This window comes from Scyliorhinus torazame, chromosome 9 (assembly GCF_047496885.1).
Source record: "Scyliorhinus torazame isolate Kashiwa2021f chromosome 9, sScyTor2.1, whole genome shotgun sequence".
Taxonomy (NCBI): domain Eukaryota; kingdom Metazoa; phylum Chordata; class Chondrichthyes; order Carcharhiniformes; family Scyliorhinidae; genus Scyliorhinus; species Scyliorhinus torazame.
In genome coordinates this window covers 185,142,926-185,167,011 of record NC_092715.1, presented here as the reverse complement: position 1 = coordinate 185,167,011, position 24,086 = coordinate 185,142,926, and the positions used below count along the sequence as shown (strand labels likewise).

General features: G+C 45.0%; 1 protein-coding gene across 1 annotated transcript in view; it reads right to left on the bottom strand.

Moving 5' to 3' along the window:
* LOC140430135 (low-density lipoprotein receptor-related protein 2-like) overlaps positions 1–24,086 on the bottom strand; it is an 80,692-nt gene that overhangs the window by 37,825 nt on the left and 18,781 nt on the right. The window contains 12 exon segments of the mRNA XM_072517646.1: positions 5,107–5,232; positions 5,314–5,430; positions 7,409–7,531; positions 7,609–7,731; positions 8,944–9,309; positions 13,027–13,149; positions 13,750–13,872; positions 14,338–14,475; positions 15,148–15,289; positions 15,830–15,969; positions 16,042–16,160; positions 16,681–16,902. Coding sequence (XP_072373747.1) covers positions 5,107–5,232; positions 5,314–5,430; positions 7,409–7,531; positions 7,609–7,731; positions 8,944–9,309; positions 13,027–13,149; positions 13,750–13,872; positions 14,338–14,475; positions 15,148–15,289; positions 15,830–15,969; positions 16,042–16,160; positions 16,681–16,902 — 1,862 coding nt within the window.

Genomic DNA, 24,086 nt, shown 5'->3' with positions numbered 1-24,086 from the left:
AAATGAATTGGGTGAACAGAGTCCAACTAGCCTCCTGGGGCTCACCAGATTGCTTCAAAGAGCAATACAGAAAAACATTAATTTTAGGAATATGCCACTCTGTCCCTCGGGCCATTCAATAAGTTTACAGCCATTTGATTGTAACCCTTTGTTCATCATATAATTTACTTCGGTTTTTAAAAGCAGACTTTGCTTCCACTGTCTTTTTTAGGAAGCAGGTTCCAAAGACTCATTTCCCTCTGGGTGAGCCCCTTTTTAAAAAACGAACAGTGACCACTAGTTTGGCATTCACCCACAAGAGGAAACACATCCAGCCCATCAAGATCCCCAAAGGTCAAGGTTTCATCAAGTTTCTCAATTTTTCCCTCAAACAGATAATGGTATCTTGTTGCTTCCTGGATATTGCTGCTCGCAAGTTAATATCTGACTGGAACAGAGATTAGCTGGTCTCCTGTCTCTGGTGTATATAGTTCCTACACGAAGGTCAGCATGATTTCAAGGCAAGTGTAACCATTGCTTTCTCTGGCATTACGATGACATAAATTGCATTAAGTCTACAAGGACTAGTTTGCCAATGAAAGCATATTAGTTAGAAGCAATGCCTAACATTTTGCATGGGATGGTGTCATGATATGCAAAGATGCAACCAATCAGAATAGAACACAACCAATGGGCAGTCAAGACACTCAGGTGGCATCACCACAAGGGGGCATGACAAACACTAAAAAAGAAATGAGGCACTCACCCTGCCTCTTTCCACAGGCAGACATCTAGAGAGTTAGACAGGGTTGATCAGCAGCATCACACCCCAGCATGTGGCTTAGAGCAAGCTGGTACAGTTAGACTGAGTTACTACAGTTAGATTAGCAGAGTCAAACTCATTTAAGAACTGCGTTAATAGTTCAATAAACACGTTGAACTCATTTCAGAGTCTGGAGCATCCTTTAGTTAAGACTCATCAAGTAGCAGCCTGTGTTATCCGAAGCAGCATAACACAACAGATGGGAAGGGAAGAAAAAGACAGACAGGTCACATGAAGAAAACAAAGTACTGCAGATGCTGAAAATCAGAAAGTTAGAAATTCAGATCAGTCAGCATCTGTGGTGAGAAATTGATTTGGAGAGGTCAACTAGAAACATTGGGTGAGGTTTACTTAGAGCCGCATCCCACCAGAGTCATGACAGGATGCAGCCAGTAAATCCCAAAGGTCTCTTCTGGAAATCCACACGGTCGTTACACCCACCCCATGAGAGATCTAGCTATAGGTCATGATCGGAGATCTAATCAGCCCCTCGGATCTATTGGCGTTACCAAGAACCCTGCCCCCCCCCCCCCCCACACACAAAAAGCTGGGCACCATTTAGCACCGGTCTCCACAAGTGGGACATGGTTGGCTGGGACAGGGTTGGCTGATGGAGATTGGCACCCTGGCAATGCTGATGCCACCAGTGGCACTGCTACTGAAATGCCAGCCTGGCAGGGGCACCACCAGACAGTCCCATGGTGTCCAGGTGGCATTTTTCCCACACTAGGAATTGGGACAGGGTGCCCTGCCCTAGGAGGTGGTGCAGGCAGGCTTGAGGATCCCCATCTACCTGTAAAAGCAAATGGAGCTCCTCAGGAAATGCGACTGGGCATTCCCCACCCAAAACAGGACTTGCGCCCAATGCCAACTCATTATTCAATGATGTGGAGATGCCGGCATTGCACTGGGGTGAGCACAATACGAAGTCTTACAACACCAGGTTAAAGTCCAACAGGTTTGTTTTGATGTCACTAGCTTTCGGAGCGCTGCTCCTTCCTCAGGTGAACGAAGAGGTATGTTCCAGAAACAAATATAGACAAATTCAAAGCTGCCAGACAATGCTTGGAATGCGAGCATTAGCAGGTGATTAAATCTTTACAGATCCAGAGATGGGGGTCATTATTCAATGGCTACAAGTAGTTTCTAGACTATACCAAAGTTACTAAGGGGTGTAATTGTTTAGAGACAGGATACCCTTTATCATAAACAGTCCCTGGCAAAACCTTGGAAGTCACAAGGGTAGGGAAATGTGGAAACTTGGTAGATATGGGCTTTCAGAAAACTTTGATAAATACCAAGGGAGTGGGCCAGTGGCAAATTGCACTTAAACTTAGATTTAGATTCCATTTGTGTTATTCATGTTATAGAATCAGAATTCCTACAGTGCAGAAGGAAGCCATTCAACTCATCAAGTCAGCATCAACCCTCTGCCCACTCTTATAAATGCACCTAACCCTTGAGCACTAAAGGCAATTTACCATGGCCAATCCACTAACCTGCACATCTTTGAACTGTGGGAGAAACCAGAACACCCAGGAGGAAACCCACGCAGATACAGGCGGAAAGTACAAACTTCACAGTTAGTTACCCAAGGCTGGAATTGAACCCAGGTCCCTGGCATTGAGGCAGGAATTATAACCGCTGTCCCACCCCGGTCCAGCAATACTTGCAGTAGTTGCATGAGATAATTATTCAAGGTTCATGACAAATGCAGGGAAACTGTAGTTAAAATGCAGGTTATATTGATAGATTTGGTATAAATCAAAGGACAATTGTCACTTGCAGAATGAACATCAGCACTAGACCCAGAGAATTCCCTCAGAGAAAGTGACCTTGAAAAAGGTTCAGAGGAGCAGCTAGAAGTTTAAAAGCGCCTCAGTTCCTCATAGGCTCAACCTGACCAAATTACATCAACACAGCTTATGCCTAGATTGCCTAGGTGATGTGTATAAACATGACAGACTGAACTGTATAGGTTGTTTATTTCAGTTTAAAGTAAAATAGAATCATAAAAAAGTGACAGCACGGAAGGAAGCCATTTGGCCAATCTTATCCATGCCAGCCCTAGGACACCCAGGTGCCCTTTCTAATCGCACCTTCCTGCAACCGGTCCATAGCGCTGTATCTTAGAGCACTTAAGGTGCAGATCCAGGTACCATTTAGAAGAGTTTAGTGTCTCTGCCTCCACTACCTTCCATGGCAGCAAATTCCAGACTCCAACTACCGTCTGTATAAAACAAAACAAAACTGTGCGCTCTACACTTTCTGCCACTTCTCTCGAATCCTTGTCCCCGTTTCTAGAATTCTGCACTGGGGAAACAATTTTATCCTGTCCACCTCAATTAATTCACCCCTCAGCCTTTTGTTCCAAGGGGGGAAAAAACACAACCAATCCAATTTCTCCTCAGCCACACTTTTCTAGCCCTGGCAAAATTCTTGAAAATATCCGCTGCACTCTCTCCAGAGCAATAACATCCTTCCTGGTAACGGCACACTATTCTACTTGTGGCATCACCAGTGTTTTACACAATTCTAACATTATATCCTTACTTTTATATTCTATATCTCTGCCAGCATTCCATATGCTTTTAACAACCTGGTCTACTTGAACTTCTACGTTTAGCGACCAGTGTACCTGGACGCCAAGACCTCACTTCATCTACCGGTCTTCGGACATTCATATTCCCATTTGTTGTGTCCTGTTTGACCTCCCTAAATGCAGGACCTCAAATTCACTGTTAAATTCCTTCTTCTACTTTATCGCCTACTTCACCAAACCATCTAGATCATTTGGAAAGTTAGTTAGCCTCTTCGCTGTCCATCATCAATATTTGTCATCTGCAATTTCCCAAGCATTCTCCCTACTATCACATCCAAATCATTAAACGAAACAGCAAGGGTCCCAACACTAACACTTTGTGGAACACCAATTGAAACATCTTTCAATTGCAAGGGTAGCCATCAACCACACCCTTTTTCCCGTTGCTAAGCCAAGTTTTTAAATCCAGTTTGCCACATTGCCTTTATCCCATGGGCATTCACTTTCTTGACCAATCTGCCATGTGATATTGTCAATCGCCTTGCTAAAAGCCACGGCACTACCTTCAGCCACGGCACTACCTTCAGCCACGGCACTACCTTCAGCCACGGCACTACCTTCAGCCACGGCACTACCTTCAGCCACGGCACTACCTTCAGCCACGGCACTACCTTCAGCCACGGCACTACCTTCAGCCACGGCACTACCTTCAGCCACGGCACTACCTTCAGCCACGGCACTACCTTCAGCCACGGCACTACCTTCAGCCACGGCACTACCTTCAGCCACGGCACTACCTTCAGCCACGGCACTACCTTCAGCCACGGCACTACCTTCAGCCACGGCACTACCTTCAGCCACGGCACTACCTTCAGCCACGGCACTACCTTCAGCCACGGCACTACCTTCAGCCACGGCACTACCTTCAGCCACGGCACTACCTTCAGCCACGGCACTACCTTCAGCCACGGCACTACCTTCAGCCACCCTTCTTGTTACTTCCTCAATTCAATCAAATTTGTGAGGCAAGAGTTTCCTTTAACAAATCCATGCTGGCTATCCCCGACTGGTCCATGCCTTTGTGACAGTTAATCCAATCTCTCAGGATGGATTCTGCTAATTTGATGACCACTGACTCAAGACCTATAATTCTTTGGCTTTTCCTTCAATCCCTTTTTAAACAATGGAACCACATTTGCATTTCTCCAGTCCTCTGTACCTCCTGTGTCGAGTGAGGATTGGAAAGTCATCAACATCAGCCATCTCCTCCCTAACCTCTTTCACTAGCTTCGGAAACCATCTATCTGGCCCTCGCGACTTAATTAACGATTTCAATCATAGTACTTCCTCTCAATGATTATGTCATCCAGTATGGGATACCAAGGTGTGGAGCTTGATGGATCAGTTGTTTTAAAAGTCCTAATAGAAACGGAGTAGAAAACTATTGGAAAGTAGTCAGGTATATCGCTATTATAATTGAAAGTTTGGTAGCCAAGATTAGAAAAGCAGGCTTCTACTCCACAAATAAAAGTTTTCCCAATTCCATGGAAGTCTTCCTTTCATTCCAATTACTAAATTCCCCTTTCATTCCAATTACTAAATTCCCAAGTTGTGAGCAAGTCGGTCACTTGCTCAAGAATTTAGTGATCATTTTACCGGTCCCGCTTGGAGAAAAAGCAGTCTGGGTTCTCTTCCTGGATAAAAGTGTATTAATCTATTAAACATGCAATCCCCTTGGATGTTCAACTGAAAAAACACTTGCCTACAGCCTTGCAAACTCCTTTAGCTGGGTCCATTTGATATCCAGTTTGGCATTTGCACATATAGCTTCCTTCTAAATTAATGCAAGTTTGACTGCAGGTCCCAGCAATTTTGCATTCATCAATATCTGCAAATAAAGCACCAATATCCTTCAGAGTTTCATCAAAGGATTTATTATTTCCTTGTAGAATAATAGAGGTAAACTTACCATCACAAGTTTCATTAATCAACTTAAAACCAGTGGGACAAACACATTCATAGCCAACGATCAGATCTTTACAGATTTGAGAGCAGCCGCCATTGTTATCCAAGCACTCATTCACATCTGGAGAAAATAATGAAATCATTTTAGAACACTTCTCCCAATAAAATAACTTCCCAATTTTTAATGCATACAATTTAGTTAATAAGCTACAATATCAAAGCTGACTTATCGCATTAAAGAGGCAAGTTTGACTCAATCTGATGTAATTTCAATACAATATTCTACAAGCTTAAGTTGATGCTACCAGCTCCATATGCTTGTACTCTAATGGAGATGCCCATGTCGGAGTGGGGTGAGCTACTCCACAAACAGATGAGGGGCGGGATTCTCCCATCGGGTGGCTATGTGCCGACGCCGGAGTAAAAACGGGGAGTATTTTACTCCGGCGTCGGTGCCAGTTCCGGGACCCCATTTTGCGGCCCACCGGGAGCTAGGACACCCACGGCCTATGCTGCTCCAGCTGCCGATCCAAATGGCGCAGGGCTCCAGGAGACGATGTGGAGGAAAGGCCGGGGGGGGGGGGCGGGGGGCAGAGAGGCCGGCCCGCCGATCGGTGGGCCCGGATTGCAGGCCAGGCCACTACAGAGCCCCCCCTCGGACCCCCCCCTCCACAGGCTGCTCCCGGACCCTTCAACGCCGAGGTCCCGCCGGTTCAGAGGATGTTGTAATGGCGCCAGCGGGACTCTGATTTTTGATGACGGCCACTCAGCCCATTCAGGCCGGAGAATCGCTGTATACCCCGACCGGCGCCACGCTGGCACCAATTCTCCGCACTGCGGATAATTGTGTCCCGGCGTCGGGATGGCACGGTGAGATTCGCGCGGCGCCGCACCGTTTCTGACCCAGTTGGGCGGGGGGGCTGAGAATTCCGCCCCAGAAATATTTCACCACAAGGCTTAGTTGCATAATTCATGCTCCAGCTAGAAGCCAAGGAAAATTGGCCTTAAAAATTTAGATTCCCCAAACATTTCAGTTTAGAGGGGCTTTATATCCCTTAGTAGTTTTTGGATAATGGTAATCCTGAAGTTGCCAAGTTTAATAGTGGCTGGTGGGACACAGGCTCCAGAACAGATAAAAAAGGAAGGAGAAGCTGTAAGCTGGGGAGGTTCCAGAAAAACAAATGCCCATAGGGGAGGATTGCATGGCCATAACCCAGTGCCTGCAGAGAATTGGTTAAGTCCTTGAGGGGGACTGGAATACTTAGGAACTGCAGCAGAAATTGGGCTAAAGGCACTGCCTACTACCTCAAACCAACTAATAATGTTTCATTTGAACTATACATTTCACAGAGTGAAACCTTGTATCTGAAATGTCTTTATTTGGGGGTTTGTGTGGTTCTTTTGACTTATGGATCCACAATGGGATCGTGACAGCTTGTAAAAACATGGTTGTGGAAAGTGAATTCATTCCATGCCAACTAGTATAGAATAATAGCATCTACAGTGCAGAAGGAGGCCACTTGGCCCATCGGGTCTGCACCAGCCCCTGGAAAGAGCACCCCACCCAATCCATGCCTCCACTATCCCCATAACCCAGCAACCCCACCCAACCTTTTGGACACCAAGGGGCAATTTAGCATGGTAATCCACCTAATCGCCACATCTTTGGACTGTGGGAGAAAACAGGAGCAAACCCACACAGACACTGGGAAAACGTGCAACTCCACCCAGACAGACACCAGTGGTTGTAATTGAACCCTGGACCTGTGAGACAGCAGTGCTAACCACTGTACCACCGTGCCATGTAGTCCACTGTTTTATTCCAATTTGTTATTTTTTGAATAAAAGTGTAATACAAGTCACAATTCACTGCATGACACAGAATCAGTCTTTCGATTTAAAGCATTGTTTTCACCAAAAACCATTTCCGGAATCACACTGCAATATACTGGATTAGAACACTCAGTACAATTAAAATCTATGTAACTCTAGCCAAGTATTGTATAGAAGTTTTTGTTTTGCAAGAGGAAATGGGTTCAAATCAGTAAACCAAGAATTAAAACTCCAAATGCCTGCAACGTAACTAATTTACTACTTACTACACTCTGTGGATGGTTCATCACTCCAATCCTTGCAGTCTTGATGCTGGTTACAGACTTTTGTTACATCAATGCATTCGCCACTGCCACACTTAAAGTTTGTGGGTCCCATGCAATCTGTTGCTGCAGAAAGATAGGAAATACATTTATAATAAAGTACTTCAGTCAGCCAGTTGTTCTAGGTGACACCATGCACTTACCATTTACGCAGCCAGATTCATCACTGGCATCAAGACAGTCACTCAGTCCATTACATTTCCTGTCATTATGGATACAGGCACCATCACCACATCTGAAGTGATCCGGTCGACACGCGTGGTAAGCTGCAGGTTAGAACAACATCATGTCACATGTAGGTGACCCATCCAGTTTTAAAACAAACGGTTAATGTCTTACAACAGCTGCTTATCCAAAGATCAGTTTCTCTTCCAGGCAGCTTTTAAAAATTCACTTATTGGAATAAGCGTACAAAAATCTCAAATCATTTTAGTACCTCTTGCCCCATATTGTTTATGGAATGTAATTTGAGCACCAAAAAGACAGCATGAATGTGTGAGGTCTGGTGAGGTCTAATCCAACTCCCATTTATAGAGAGTTTCACAGAAGTTGTGACATGGACTTCCAGAAAGCAAGTTTTACATAAAATCAGCAAAAATAAAAGCAGAATTGAATAGAATATATGTGCTGCAACATTTATCCTAATGATCTAGGACAACATCTTTTTATGTTATATGGATGCTCCTGCTTCCTCCCACATGTCCTGAAATACGCACTGTTAAGTAATTTGGACATTCTGAATTCTCCGTGTACCCGAATAGGTGCCAGAATGTGGCGACTAGGGGCTTTTCACAGTAACTTCATTGCAGTGTTAATGTAAGCCTACTTGTGACAATAAAGATTATTATTTCAATGAAACAAAGAGTGTATGCCCAAAGTTATAGATGGAGGTATAATGAGTTATGCCGAAGTAAACAGGAAGGATTCCATAGATGGGAAGATCAAATCACACTTTGGATATGGAGAAAAATCAGAATGGAAGAGATTAAGGAATGGAGTGGAAGAATTGGATGGTCTTAACAATCCTCTTCAACCTAGTTTCACAGCCATTTGTGTGGTCCTTGAAAATTTTAATATGCAACAAGGTTAAGTGTGACCAAACACATTTGGCTGCCCCAAATGCACACGTCACAAGTAGGCTTACATTAACACTGCAATGAATTCACTGTGAAAAGTTGTTAATAGCTAATGGGATGTGCAGTGTACACACGCAAATGGATGTGCAGTGTACACAAGCACACCACAATGGTGACAATGGAATCCTCTTTCTCTATAGGGCTGTGGATTCTGGAGCAACAATGAACAGTTTTGAATTTGGCTAAAGATGGCAAAAACTAATACGACCTACATCTGTGAATTAACCGATTGCAGACAGGGCAGACAGGCCAAATGGCCTTACTCAATATGCTCCCACAACTAGATGACAACACCGAAATGGTCACCCAAATACCTAAAGCAGAAAAGCTTGGACTACTTACAGCAGTTGGTTTCATCACTCCCATCTCTACAGTCAGCATCTCCATCACAGTACCAGTAGCTATGGATGCATTCACCAGAGACACACCGAATGGCATTTGGTGAACATGTCAGAGGATGGATGTGCCCACAGCGGTCTGGCAATTCATCAGATTGGTCCACACAATCCGCATTTGTATCACACACCCAACTCAAGGGGATGCATTCAGAACTTTTGCACTGAAACTCATGTGGGCTACAAGAAGTTTTTGCACAGTCTTTTTCATCACTTCCATCACCACAGTCATCCTCACTATTGCAGACAAATACCATAGAAATGCATCTGCCAGTGGAGCAGGTAAATTCTGTTTGGTCACAAGTAAAAGTTCCTGGAAAATGATCAAAAGTTAGTTAGTGTGCTTGAAAAAAGTATATCATCTGGAGTAATTTCAAAGGACAGTTCAATATGATGGACAGGCAGACAATAAAGTATTAATATTGCCACTTAAGCCTCCTTAAACACCAGTAGGATATATAATCACTTACAGGAAAGAAGAGTTGAATAAAATGTTCTATTTGAATTAGATTTCCTATTTGAACTAAAGATCAAAAACTATTTTCACCTACATGATCAAGCCTGTATGCAAGGGGAAAATGAAATCTCTAGCCGACATGTCTGAAAAGTACTTCCCATAACAGAACTTCATAAATAGGTTTATGCACAAATTTTGTAAGTGTTTTGAAGTAGTCCAGACTCAGTTGCCACAACTTCTAGCATTATATCTGAAGAACTAAAATAATTTGGAGCAGTATCCATCCACTTATTCCTTTGAACCCGTGTTTGTCAAAGGAGATCATTGTTCTATAAGAATTGAAGGGATATGGTACTACCAATCAGACATTTGCAGGAAACGCCCATCACCTTGGAACAAAAGTCATATCACTCCTGAAAGCCTATAAATTAGAGCCAGAGCCATGTTCCACAGTCCTCAAAAACAAGGCATGAGCAATAAATGCTGGCCTAGCTGGTGACATCTTCATTTTAAAATGATTCTCAGCTAGTATCTATCTTCAGCTTTCATTTAAAACAAATCTCAACCTTCCAATTCCAGTTTAGATATAAAAAGGATGGACTTCCTCCAACACCAATATCCTTCCTGAAATGTGGTGCCCAATAAGTTGCTCAGTGCTCTAGATGTGGTCCAAGGAAGACTTGAGGCCTGGATGAAGTGCTTCAACTATACAAAGTACCAAGATGGCACTGGAGCGAGGCAACTGTGAGCTCCCCCCAACAGATCCACTTTTTACCCGTTCTAATCTTTTCAAATTTAATTCTAAGACTAACATTACTAACCTCTCTTTTATAATTTATACCTTGTGTTGCCCTATGTATTTTCTTTTCTTCCCATGTACTTAATGATCTTTTGAACTGCTTGCAGAAAAATACCTTTCATTGTACCTCAGTACATGTGACAATAAACAAATCCAATCCAATCCCAGCATTCCAACATTAAAATGTCAGAATATGTGCTGAGAATAATGTCTACATAATGGATTGTGTCTGTGGATGTCCACAACTTCTAATTTACTGTTTTGTGGTCCAAAGTGGGTGACTCAGACTTCCCTATTGCAATCCTTTTCCAGTTTGATCACAAGGTAGATCTATTGACCTCCCTTTGTCATTTTACACTTCCATCTACACTGCTCTCTATTCTGCTTAACTTAGCCTCAAGAAACATAATAGGAGCTCCATTCTGCCCCAAGAATAAATGTGAACAGTGGAGACCTCCAGAACTTTGCTGAATATATCCTGCTAATTATTCCTACTTCCAATTTGTACAGCCAGTTTACCCCTCAATGCCATGATCTTCAATCTCATGTGGAACTTAATTAAAACCTTTATATAACCACATTTCAGACATTATTACATTAATTACAGCTCAAAGATGATCAGGCTGGGTCACAATTCAGCTGAAAGTTGAATGTGCTACGGACACTACTCCAACAGATGTTGCCCAAAACTCAGGCTTCCCCCCCCCCCCATACTGAGAATGTGGCATTGGAAAGATTACTACAAATGTCTTAACACCCAAGTAATTCGCTTACATTAATTAAGAGTTCACATCCCAAATTCAGTTTTACATATAGATTTCTTTCCCTATTTAAAATAGGAACTAAACAGCTATATTCTACCCAAGGGCCACAGATCTGAATCTCCGATGCTGCCAGAGTATTGCGAAGATGAAGAGATCAAACAAGGGTGCAGGAGTGCATGCCAGGAGCAGCATCAGGTATATCCAAAAGAGATGACCACCTGGTGAAGCTACCACAGGACAAATAGCAAAGAAACACATGATACAGAACTAAATGATTCCACAATCGATGGATCAGATTAGTCCTGCCACATCCAGCTTTTGAATGACGGTCAACTAAACACACTGGGGACAATGCCACAAGTATCCCCATCCTCAATGATGGGGGAGCCTAGCATTTCAGTGCAAAAGACAGGGATGAAGCATTTGCCACAATGCCAGAAGTGCAGAATGGATGATCCATCTCCCCAGCATCACCGATACCAGTCTGCAGCCCATTCAATTCACTCCACATTAACAGTTGACAGTACTGCACACGGCAAGGGCTATGGAGCCCCGACAACATTCCAGCAATAGTACTGACTTATGCACCCTTAACCAAAGAGTACAGCTACCCAGCAGCTTGGAGAATTGTCCAGGTAGTGTACAAAAGGACAAATCCAACTTACCCAATTACCATGCTAGTCTATCAAAAAAAAAAAAAGCAATGGAAGAGAGTTTGGCTGATGATCGATAAATGAGAGTTTGGCTCAAGATGGATTGGAACTTTATGGGAACAACAAAATGTTAGGTAAAGCTTTGTGTGAAGAAATGTCAGGACAGGCTGTCACAGGCTTCTGATAACAAGATTGTTTTTGAACCAGACAAATTGCAGTAACGGCCTTGGGAATGGGTGACTAGGCTTAAAGATAATTATAATTGAGCGGGGCTGAATTATAATTGAGCTGAGAGCACAGATAGGAATGCGAGGGAGCTGCCCTCAGAAATGAGCCAAAAACTGTATAAGAACTGCTGTTAGATGTATTGACTTTGGCTTGCTGGTGTAACTCTAGAGATAGTGGTTTTAGCCCCGGCCGAGAAATAAACATGTTAAAGTAACAAGGTGTTCGACTAATCATTTCATCTGGACTGGCTGCAAAAGAACCCTCAGAAGGACAGGAATTATTGGCTGGAGTTAAAGCTATCACAAGATGTTAATGGTAGGATCTCAGTACCAGGACTTAATTGCAGAGGTTTCTCAGGTTAACGTCCCAGGCCCAACCATCTTCAGTTGTTTCATAATTACCTTCCTTCCATAACAATGCTGAAGCTATTCATGCTTACATGCAGAAAGACAACCTGCTCATGCCTATATGCAGAAAGACCGAGACAACATCTGGTTTAGTACCAGGCAAAGACCACCTCCAAATACATAATCATCTGTCCTTGGCATTCCTACAGCCAAATGTCCAGCATCAACATCCTATTTGTGTTGCAAAAAGCTGGACACCATCCACGACAAGCAACCCACTTGATTGGCACCCCAGCCATAGTTAAATAGCCACTGGAAAATCATATGCACTAGAGGCCTAGGAATGATGTCTTAGTGGAGTAGGTACAAATATAGTGTCCTGCTACACTGAAGCGGCAATGTGTCCCTGTGACATTTCAGCATTTCGAATTACTTTAAAGGTTTCATAGCAATCTTAATGAGAACAAAGATCATGTGATTCTTCAAATCTTGTAAATTGCTTAGTTTAGTCTCTGCTAGTTTCAGATCTGAATGATACTTTTAATTGCCATTAAGGCTCTTTAGTGGTCACTGGCCACCAGCCTTAATGTTTAGGCTGGTGCCCAACAACTGAGGGGGAAAAACGGAAACATTTAGCACCCTCATCAAGCAAAGCTTTTTTCCATCAGCATAGGTTATGCACAGTACATGGTGGGTATTGACATGCGCTCAATATTCACCCTGACAAATATCAGTGATCATATTGGAGCTCATTAAAAAAAGTTTGTTTGGTGCCACGTTACCACAGTTCGTCTCATCACCACCATTATCACAGTCCTTTTCACCATCACATTTCCAAGAGGTAGGAATACATTGTGAAGATCCAGGGCCACAGCTGATTTTATGGATGGGACAAGTTTTCATGTCTGAAACAACAATCCAAAAGGTCAGGTTAGTTTAGAAATGCACAAATAGAAGCAGTTTGCTTTGTACGACTGCTTACAGTCAAGTTCCTAGTGCAAGTTTATTTTTCAATCAGAGAATCAACAGTGCAGGAGGCCACCCGGCCCATTGAGTCCCCACCTGCCGTTGGAAAGAACACTCCATCCTAGCCCCACAAACCAGTAACCCCACCCAACCCTTCAGACAGAGCAATTTAGCATGGCCAATTCACCTAACCTGCACAACTCAACTGTGGGAGGAAACCAGAGCACCCAGAGGAAATCCACACAGAGAATGTGCAGACTCCAATCATTGATTGATCCGTGTATTTCCACAACAGAAGTGAATTGGTTTCCACGACTAGAATTGAACTTGTCAGTCATTTGAAAGTTCTCCATTATCTCACCTGCTGCAGCTATTATGTTACATCCATATGCAAAAACGCCATGGGTTGAAGTATTGCCCCTTAAAATATCAATTTGTGCACATGAATAAAAGCCAAATACATATTCCTATCCAGAGGCTAGAAGCTATAAACAATGAAAAAGTCTTTCCATTACAAGAGTGATAAAGCAGATGCTTACGACATATTTCTGGACTTTCATCAGATCCATCTTTACAGTCCACATTACCATCACACAGCCATCTACTAGGTATGCATTGTCTGTTCTGGCACACAAAGTCTGCTGCCGTACAGGTCACATTAGCTAGCAAATGGAAGTAAATGTTAAAACCATGCAGGTATTCAGTATTGAACAGCTCCTTTTGTACAAATAATTTAGCATGTTTCTGTCACCCCAAGCTAAAAAGGGAGGAGAAAAGAATGTAATCATAAAGGATGAGCAAAGGTGGAAATTCAAGGAACACTAAATACTAGCTTGCTCCATCTTGTACTTCATTAGCTAAGTCATACGGAGGCCGAGGCTGAAGGCCTACATGTTTACATTTAAGATTTAATTTCTTCAGAGTAAAGCTATCAATTCACTAAAAGACTATTACTTTACAAACAATTAGGTTATTCTTTATGCTGGGAATGAATGCAGATTAACCTTCAGAAATACATCTTTCAATAAGTTATCACCCGCTCTTCACAGTACAAGCCAATCTGTTTGGTTATTTCTATGAAGAGATGATTTGGCAGGAAGATGTGCAAGAAAACTGCTGGTATGTACCTGCCACACAATATTGTCCATCCTCAAGTATCATTCCATGGGGACACAGACAGGTCGATTTCTCTGAATAACTGTTAATTTGAGGTGCAGGCACACACATATATTCGCAGCCTCCATTCACACTGCACCAGTTTCTTCCTGCAAAAGATAAAATAATTATAAAAATAATTAGTATTGAAGCACATGGTGAATTGCCAATACCCCCCCCCCCCAAAAAAAAAAGGTTGTATACTTAGCAAGCTCACTTGAAAATTTCAGATACTGGCTATGACATAGTTGAATCGCAGTTAAGATAGAGGAGATGTAGCTTCCAGTGTGACATTTTAATCACCAATTCTTTCCAACTTAATTACATTTTGCATAATACAGTTGTAACAATTCCACAAATTCTGTTCCTTAATATAACACTGATATCAATTCCTCCTGCCCCTAAATAAATCAGTATCTGCACCTTTAGTCTTCAACACTAACAATAATACTTTTGCCTTATGCCCATACGATCTTTAGTAGCGCCTACCTATCCTGGACAGGTTTTGTTCTACTACCCAAGAACTATCATATTTCTCTAGCCTAGCTCAGACACTTCCAGAGGCTGCCAGACCTGCTGAGATTTACCAGCATTGCTTGTATTTGTTTCCACTTGGGGAAACTGGTTGGTATTTTTGACCATGTAGGTCTGCAGCCCAAAACTGAAAACCCAAGGTTGCAGGTCTGTCAAAACATCACTTCAATAGTGACTGCCTTAACCTTTTATGTTGCATAATCAGCACAGTTGATTTTTATTTGACAAATAAAAGAGTACAAACTTACCCGACGGCTGAATTAACTGATGATAAATAATGGCATCTTGCGGTCCATTCAGATTAGAGACCACAGTTACCAGATGTTGACCAGTGAACTTGTTGGCTTCATGAATGGCTTCATTCTCCTGATCAATCCAGAAGACACTATCCTGGAACAGAAATGGTTTTATTAACCCACACTGTACCCAAGCAGCCCTTTTACATTTGGATCATTTTCATATCTAAATCAAAGCATTCATTTATCTTCAAAAGGATTTGAATCCAAAATGGTTAGCAGAATCTCCAACAATCTAACCCAAGCAGCAAGTACAACCAACAGGGAACAAAATGGCTAAGGAGAATACACCCAAGTCAGTATATGGAGTAGCAATAGCTTTCAAAAGCACCAGGGCAGGGTTCTTTCCAGTAAAATGCTCTATGCAAATATTTTCCAGCCTGATTTTCAAATAGGGTATAACTATTGTAGGATTTCTTAGTAGTCAAGCAACAGGGGCCTTGTGTACACTCGAGAATTGAAAATTTTGCAGATTCACTTCTGCTCTAATTTTTGGATCAGAATACATGCAACATCACTGTGGGATTTGGCAAGAGTGTTGGGCAGAGGATTCAACATAATTGGAATATCAAATATGCTGTACATGTCGTGCAGCAGTCTGATTATAAAAATATTTCCAACATTCTCGTCTCACCTGAAATACTGAGACAGCAAGTGGATGGGCAAGGAATTCTCTTGACTGCAGCACAGTTCTTCTATCCTGACCATTTAGATCTACGCTCGATAAGGTGTGCAACTTGGAGTCAACCCAATAGAGGCGGCTTTTCACTAGATCTGGGGGCAAAAAGTAAGGGTTAAGTCAGGTTTCAGTAGAAGGCATAAAGCAGGTTTCAATAAGAGTCATACCAAGTGTAATGCCATTTGGCCACTGAATCCCTCTGGTAACAAGGAGCTGCCGACCCACACCATTCATTCCTGATTTTTCTATCTTTGCTGGTTCACCACAGTCTGACCAGTAAACAAACCTATTAAAAAAAAGTCAAGAAAAGTCTACATTGCAGTACAATGGTTTTTGTTGCCAACTATGTAATTCCTCAAATTTAAAATTTACATTGCTGACAGCATTTAGCGTTTTACAAAATCAGTTAAATTAGACAAGCACATCAGCTTGTGCTGCAAAAATGAGCATTAAACCATATCCCTGGCCAATGAGCCATTTCAGAAGGATGATTACCACCTTGTAAAAGCTATTACAACCATTTTCAAGGCAGTGTATCCAGCCTTCAACTACTAAAGTCTGTATTCCCTCATGTTCATTACACCCCTCGACTATATTACTATCCATTTCCTCCAGGTGTTCATTTTCAATTCCACATCACTACTTTCAGCATACATGGATGGCTGAAGGGCCAGGGTTAACATTTAATTTGTACCCAGTTTGGTGGGATAACATTGCCATAAATCCCTGTACGTGTTGGCCCCAAACTACAATCTCAGCACCAAAACAGAACACTACTAAAATTACAGAAGGTAGAACTACTATACCCAGATAGTGGATCGACTTCAATTGAACCTGGTTCCTTTAGGTCTGTGTCAAAGAGGATAGTCCTTTTGGCTCCATCAAATGTTGCAATGGATATGGTTTTAGTACCACGATCAGTCCAGTAGAGATGCTTGTAAACCCAATCAACAGCAATTCCCACAGGGATGCCCACATCCTTGAACACTATGGAATAACCAGCTCGGTCTTCCCTCTTAATAGACATGCTAAACAGGATGGAATAATCAGTCAGTTATCCAAGTACTGCATCAAATAAAATCACTTAATTTCTCCAAGAGAACCACATTGTCTGTAGTTGGTGGAAAGACAGTGGCATTGTCACTGGAATAGTATTAGAGACACAGAGCAAGATCTGGGGATCAGGGTTCAAAACTTAGATAAAAAAAATCCCACTTGCTTCACTAATGCCATACTTACTCGATCTGGCTTTTGCACGACTCCAGATTCACAGCTATATGGGTGACTCAAATACCCTCTGAAATGGAGGGCAGTTAGGGACAGATAATAAATGCTGGCCCAGCCAGCAAACACCCCTGTTGCAAGATTGCTATATATTGCATTATATGAATCTGGGGCAGTAATGGTTAAAAGGTTAAAGGCGACTTCCGGGTGCAGCGATGACCAGCTGAGTCGTACGTTTCGGCAGCTCCCGGTGAAACGGACTTTTGGGCTCTTGACAGGAGCCCCAACGGCAATTTTGATGGCTAAAAACACTGTGCGGTAAACCAGAAGGGAATCCCCCCTGGATACGGATGGAAAAAGGAGAAAGTGGCCGAATTGCAGTGGATCCTTTAGAACAGCGGCAAGGAAGGCAAGCAAAAACCAAGATGGCGTCGGAAGGTGGCAGTTTAACATGGGGCCCTGAACAACAAGAGTTCTTGAAATGCTGTGTGGAAGAGCTCAAAAAGGAAAAGAAGAAAGAGCTGTTGGCCCCGATACTACAGGCGATCGAAGGGCTAAAGGAGGAACAAAAGACCCAGGAGCGGGAGCTTCGGGTCGTGAAGGCAAAGGCAGCCGAGAAGGAGGACGACATACAGGGCCTGGTGGTGAAGACGGAGACGCATGAGGCACATCAGAAACGATGTGTGGAAAGGTTGGAGGCACTGGAGAACAACGCAAGGAGGAACAACCTGAGGATTCTTGGTCTTCCTGAAGGTGCGGAGGGAGCGGACGTCGGGGCATATGTGAGCACGATGCTGCACTCGTTAATGGGAGCGGAGGACCCGGCGGGTCCGTTGGAGGTGGAGGGAGCATACCGAGTGATGGCGCGAGGACCGAGAGCAGGAGAAATTCCCAGAGCCATAGTGGTGAGATTCCTCCGTTTTAAGGATAGAGAAATGGTCCTTAGATGGGCAAAGAAAACTCGGAGCAGTAAATGGGAGAACACTGTGATCCACGTTTATCAAGACTGGAGTGCGGAGGTGGCGAGAAGGAGGGCGAGCTTTAATCGGGCCAAGGCGGTGCTTCATAAAAAGATGATAAAATTTGGAATGCTGCAACCGGCAAGACTGTGGGTCACATATCGTGGGAGGCACCACTACTTTGAGACGGCGGATGAAGCGTGGACTTTTATTGTGGAAGAAAAACTGGAATGAGCGGGTTATTAAAAAGAACATTTGAACAAAGTGGTGGGGCGAATGTGGGGGGCGAAGAGGGGGGTTAAAAGGGGGGAAAGAGGAGTTTTATGTACTAATCCTGCGATGTGGTAACTTTTCTCTCTTCCACAGGTGGTGATGGGGGGAGGAGGGGAGGTGGAGGAGATGGGGCGTTGGCCATTGGGGGCGGGGCCAAGGGAGAAGCGCGGGCTTGGTTCTCGCGCTATGATAATCATGGCGGGAATAGAGAAGCAGGAAGGAGGGGGCGTCGCACGGTGCGAGCCGAGGTCACGGGGGGAAGCAGAGGTCGGCCAGAGTTTGCCGACTTCTGGGAGCAACATGGGGGGGAAGCTGGTATGGGAGGGGATGGGCGGGGGGGCACCGCCTGGGGGAGATACAGCTGCGTGGGAACCAGGTGAGGAGCTGGAAAAAGGGGGATGGCTAATCGACAAGGGGGGGGTAGGAAGCCCCCCAACCTGGCTGATCACGTGGAACGAGAGAGGGCTGAACGGGCCGATAGAGGGCACGGGTACTCGCACACCTTAAGAAACTTAAAGCAGATGTGGTTATGTTACAGGAAACGCACCTGAAACTGATAGACCAGGTTAGGCTATGCAAAGGATGGGTGGGGCAGGTGTTTCATTCGGGGTTAGATGCGAAAAACAGGGGGGTGGCTATATTAGTGGGGAAGCGGGTAATGTTCAAGGCAAAGACTATAGTGGCGGATAACGGGGGCAGATACGTGATGGTGAGTGGCAAACTACAGGGGGAGACGGTCGTTTTGGTAAACGTATATGCCCCGAACTGGGATGATGCCAATTTTATGAGGCGGATGCTAGGACGTATTCCGGACCTAGAGATGGGAAAGCTGATAATGGGGGGAGATTTTAATACGGTGTTGGAACCAGGGCTGGATAGGTCGAAGTCCAGCAGCAGCCAAGGTACTTAAAGATTTTATGGAGCAGATGGGAGGTGTAGACCCGTGGAGATTTAGCAGACCTAGGAGTAAGGAGTTCTCGTTTTTCTCCTATGTCCATAAAGTCTACTCGCGAATAGACTTTGTGCTGGGAAGGGCGTTGATCCCAAAAGGTGAGGGGAACGGAGTATACGGCTATAGCCATTTCGGATTACACTCCACACTGGGTAGACTTAGAGATAGGGGAGGAAACAGGAGGGCGCCCACCCTGGAGAATGGACATGGGACTAATGGCAGATGAGGGGGTGTGTCTAAGGGTGAGGGGGTGCATTGAAAAGTACTTGGAACTCAATGATAATGGGGAGGTCCAGGTGAGAGTGGTCTGGGAGGCGCTGAAGGCGGTGGTTAGAGGGGAGCCGATATCAATAAGGGCACAAAGGGAAGCAGGAGTGTAAGGAACGGGAGCGGTTGCGGCAAGAACTTGAGGGTGGACAGACAATATGCGGAAGCACCGGAGGAGGGACTGTACAGGGAAAGGCAACGGCTACATGTAGAATTTGACTTGCTGACTACGGGCACTGCAGAGGCACAATGGAGACAGGCACAGGGTGTACAGTACGAATATGGGGAGAAGGCGAGCAGGTTGCTGGCACACCAATTGAGGAAAAGGGGAGCAGCGAGGGAAATAGGGGGAGTGAGGGATGAGGAAGGAGAGATGGAGCAGGGAGCGGAGAGAGTGAATGGAGTGTTCAAGGCATTTTATAAAAAATTATACAAAGCTCAACCCCCAGGTGGGAGGGAGAGAATGATGGGCTTTTTGGATCGGCTGGAATTTCCCAAGGTGGAAGAGCAGGAAAGGGTGGGACTGGGAGCACAGATCGAGGTAGAAGAAGTGGTGAAAGGAATTAGGAGCATGCAGGCGGGAAAGGCCCCGGGACCGGATGGATTCCCAGTCGAATTCTATAGAAAATATGTGGACTTGCTCGCCCCGGTATTGACGAGGACCTTTAATGGAGGCAAAGGAAAGGGGACAACTGCCTCAGACTATGTCTGAAGCAACGATATCGCTTCTCTTAAAGAAGGAATAGGACCCGCGACAATGCGGGTCCTATAGACCCATTTCCCTCCTAAATGTAGATGCCAAGATCCTGGCCAAGGTAATGGCAATGAGAATAGAGGAATGTGTCCCAGGGGTGGTCCACGAGGACCAAACTGGGTTTGTGAAGGGGAGACAGCTGAACACGAATATACGGAGGCTGTTAGGGGTAATGATGATGGCCCCACCAGAGGGGGAAAACGGAGATAGTAGTGGCGATGGATGCCGAGACAGCATTTGATAGAGTGGAGTGGGATTATTTGTGGGAGGTGTTGAGGAGATTTGGTTTTGGAGAGGGGTATGTTAGATGGGTGCAGCTGTTGTATAAGGCCCCGATGGCGAGCGTGGTCACGAATGGACGGGGATCTGCATATTTTCGGCTCCATAGAGGGACAAGGCAGGGATGCCCTCTGTCCCCATTATTGTTTGCACTGGCGATTGAGCCCCTGGTGATAGCGTTGAGGGGTTCCAAGAAGTGGAGGGGAGTACTTAGAGGAGGAGAAGAACACCGGGTATATTTGTATGCGGACGATTTGCTACTATACGTGGCAGACCCGGCGGAGGGGATGCCAGAAATAATGCGGATACTTGGGGAGTTTGGGGATTTTTCAGGGTATAAATTGAACATGGGGAAAAATGAGTTGTTTGTGGTGCATCCAGGGGAGCAGAGTAGAGAAATAGAGGACCTACCGTTGAGGAAGGTAACCAGGGACTTTCGTTACCTGGGGATCCAGATAGCCAAGAATTGGGGCACATTGCATAGGTTAAATTTAACGCGGTTGGTGGAACAAATAGAGGAGGATTTCAAGAGATGGGATATGGTATCCCGGTCACTGGCAGGGAGGGTGCAGGCGGTTAAGATGGTGGTCCTCCCGAGATTCCTCTGTGTTTCAGTGCCTCCCGGTGGTGATCACGAAGGCTTTTTTTTTTTTTTATAAAAAGGATTGAAAAGAGCATCATGGGTTTTGTGGGGGCCGGGAAGACCGAGAGTGAGGAAGGGATTCTTACAGCGTAGCAGGGATAGGGGGGGGCTGGCACTACCGAGCCTAAGTGAGTATTATTGGGCCGCTAATATTTCAATGGTGAGTAAGTGGATGGGAGAGGAGGAGGGAGCGGCGTGGAAGAGATTAGAGAGGGCGTCCTGTAGGGGGACTAGCCTACAGGCTATGGTGACAGCCCCATTGCCGTTCTCACCGAGGAACTACACCACAAGCCCGGTGGTGGTGGCTACACAAGATTTGGGGACAGTGGAGATGGCATAGGGGAAAGACTGGAGCCTTGGGGGGGTCCCCGATAAGAAACAACCATAGGTTTGCCCCGGGGGGAATGGATGGGGGATATGGAATGTGGCAAAGAGCAGGAATAACGCAACTGAAAGATCGGTTTGTGGATGGGAAGTTCACGAGTCTGGGAGCGCTGACCGAGAAATATGGGTTGCCCCAAGGGAATGCATTCAGGTTATATGCAATGGAGGGCTTTTGCGGGGCAACAGGTGAGGGAATTCCCGCAGCTCCCGACACAAGGGGTGCAGGACAGAGTGATCTCAAAGACATGGGTGGGGGATGGTAAGGTGTCAGATATATATAGGGAAATGAGGGACGAAGGGGAGACTATGGTAGATGAACTAAAAGGGAAATGGGAAGAAGAGCTGGGGGAAGAGATCGAGGAGGGGCTGTGGGCAGATGCCCTAAGCAGGGTAAACCAGTCGTCCTCGTGTGCCTGGCTAAGCCTGATTCAGTTTAAGGTATTACACAGGGCACATATGACTGGAGCACGGCTCAGTAAATTTTTTGGGGTGGAGGATAGGTGTGCGAGGTGCTCGAGAAGCCCAGCGAATCATACCCATATGTTTTGGTCATGCCCGGCACTACAGGGGTTTTGGATGGGGGTGACAAAGGTGCTTTCAAAAGTAGTGGGGGTCGGCTATATTTGGGGTTGCACAAGAGCCGGGAGTGCAGGAAGCGAGAGAGGCCGATGTTTTGGCCTTTGCGTCCCTAGTAGCCCAGCGCAGGATATTGTTAATGTGGAAAGAAGCCAAGCCCCCGGGGGTGGAGACCTGGATAAATGACATGTTAGGGTTTATAAAGCTAGAGCGGATTAAGTTCGTTCTAAGGGGGTCGGCTCAGGGGTTCACCAGGCGGTGGCAACCGTTCGTCGAATACCTCGCAGAAAGATAGATGGAATGGAAAAAAGAAGGCAGCAGCAGCAGCCCAGGATCCGCGGGGGGGGGGGGGGGGGGGGGGGGAGAGAAGGAGGAACCAGAAGGACTCTCAGGGTTGTTAATATATACTGTATAATATGTATAGTTCGTTGCGACAGATAATTATATATTGGACTGTTAAATTATATTTTTGGAGAGTGTTACTTGTGATAAGGCAGTTGCCAATTAGGGTTAGTTTTCATTTGTTATTTATTATTTATTCATTTTGTTTATAAAATAGGTCATTGTTATTTGTGTTGTTATAATATTGTGTAAAGGATGCACAATGTACTGTGTTGGTTGACCAAAAATTCTCAATAAAATTTATTAAATAAAAAAGGTTAAAGGCATGCATGTTGCAGTAATTTTTTTAAAAAATCTTGGTTTAAAAGACAGACTTGGTGCCTGTGGGAGATGCAATCAATATACTGTAAGCGAGAGATTATTCTTTCAAGCCATGCTCATGTTTGCAAGGAGGGGCAGAAAGGGTTTTTGGATTTCTGGGGATTAGATAGAGTATTTAAATTTGTACATCATTGGATTGGAATGGACAGGGCATGTAATTGATGAGGAACCAAGTCTGTAGCAGTCAGTTTCTGGGAGCTGGTAGCTAACAACAACTTTTGCAAAATGCTGTCAAGTTAGGCAGTAGCAGACTTCCGGGTGCGGCGATGACCAGCTGAGTCGCACGTTTCGGCAGCTCCCTGTGAAACGGACTTTTGGGCTCTTGATAGGAGCCCCAACGGCAATTTTAACGGCTGAAAACACCGTGCGGTAAACCAGAAGGGTGTTCCCCCTGGACACGGATGGAAAAAGGAGAGGAAAGTGGCCGGATTGCAGCGGATCCTTTGGAACAACGGCAAGGAAGGCAAGCAGAAACCAAGATGGCGTCGGAAGGTGGCAGTTTCATATGGGGCCCTGAACAACAAGAGTTTTTGAAACGCTGCGTGGAGGAGATAAGAAAGGAAATGAAGAAAGAGTTGTTGGCCCCGATATTACAGGCGATTGAAGGGCTGAAAGAGGAACAAAAGACCCAGGAGCAGGAGCTTCGGGTCGTGAAGGCGAAAGCAGCAGAGAATGAAAACGACATACAGGGCCTGGTGGTGAAGTCGGAGATACAGGAGGCACACCAGAAACGATCTGTGGAGAGGTTGGAGGCACTGGAAAATAACGCAAGGAGGAACAACTTGAGGATTCTTGGCCTTCCTGAAGGTGTGGAGGGGGCGGACGTCGGGGCATATGTGAGCACGATGCTGCACTCGTTAATGGGAGTGGAGGCCCCGACGGGTCCGTTGGAGGTGGAGGGAGCATACCGAGTTATGGTGCGAGGATCGAGAGCAGGAGAAGCTCCCAGAGCCATAGTGGTGAGATTTCTCCGTTTTAAGGATAGAGAAATGGTCCTTAGATGGGCGAAGAAAACTCGGTGTAGTAAATGGGAGAACGCGGTGATCCGCGTCTATCAAGATTGGAGTGCGGAGGTGGCGAGAAGGAGGGCGAGCTTTAATCGGGCCAAAGCGGTACTTCACAAAAAAAAGATAAAGTTTGGAATGCTGCAACCGGCAAGACTGTGGGTCACATATCAA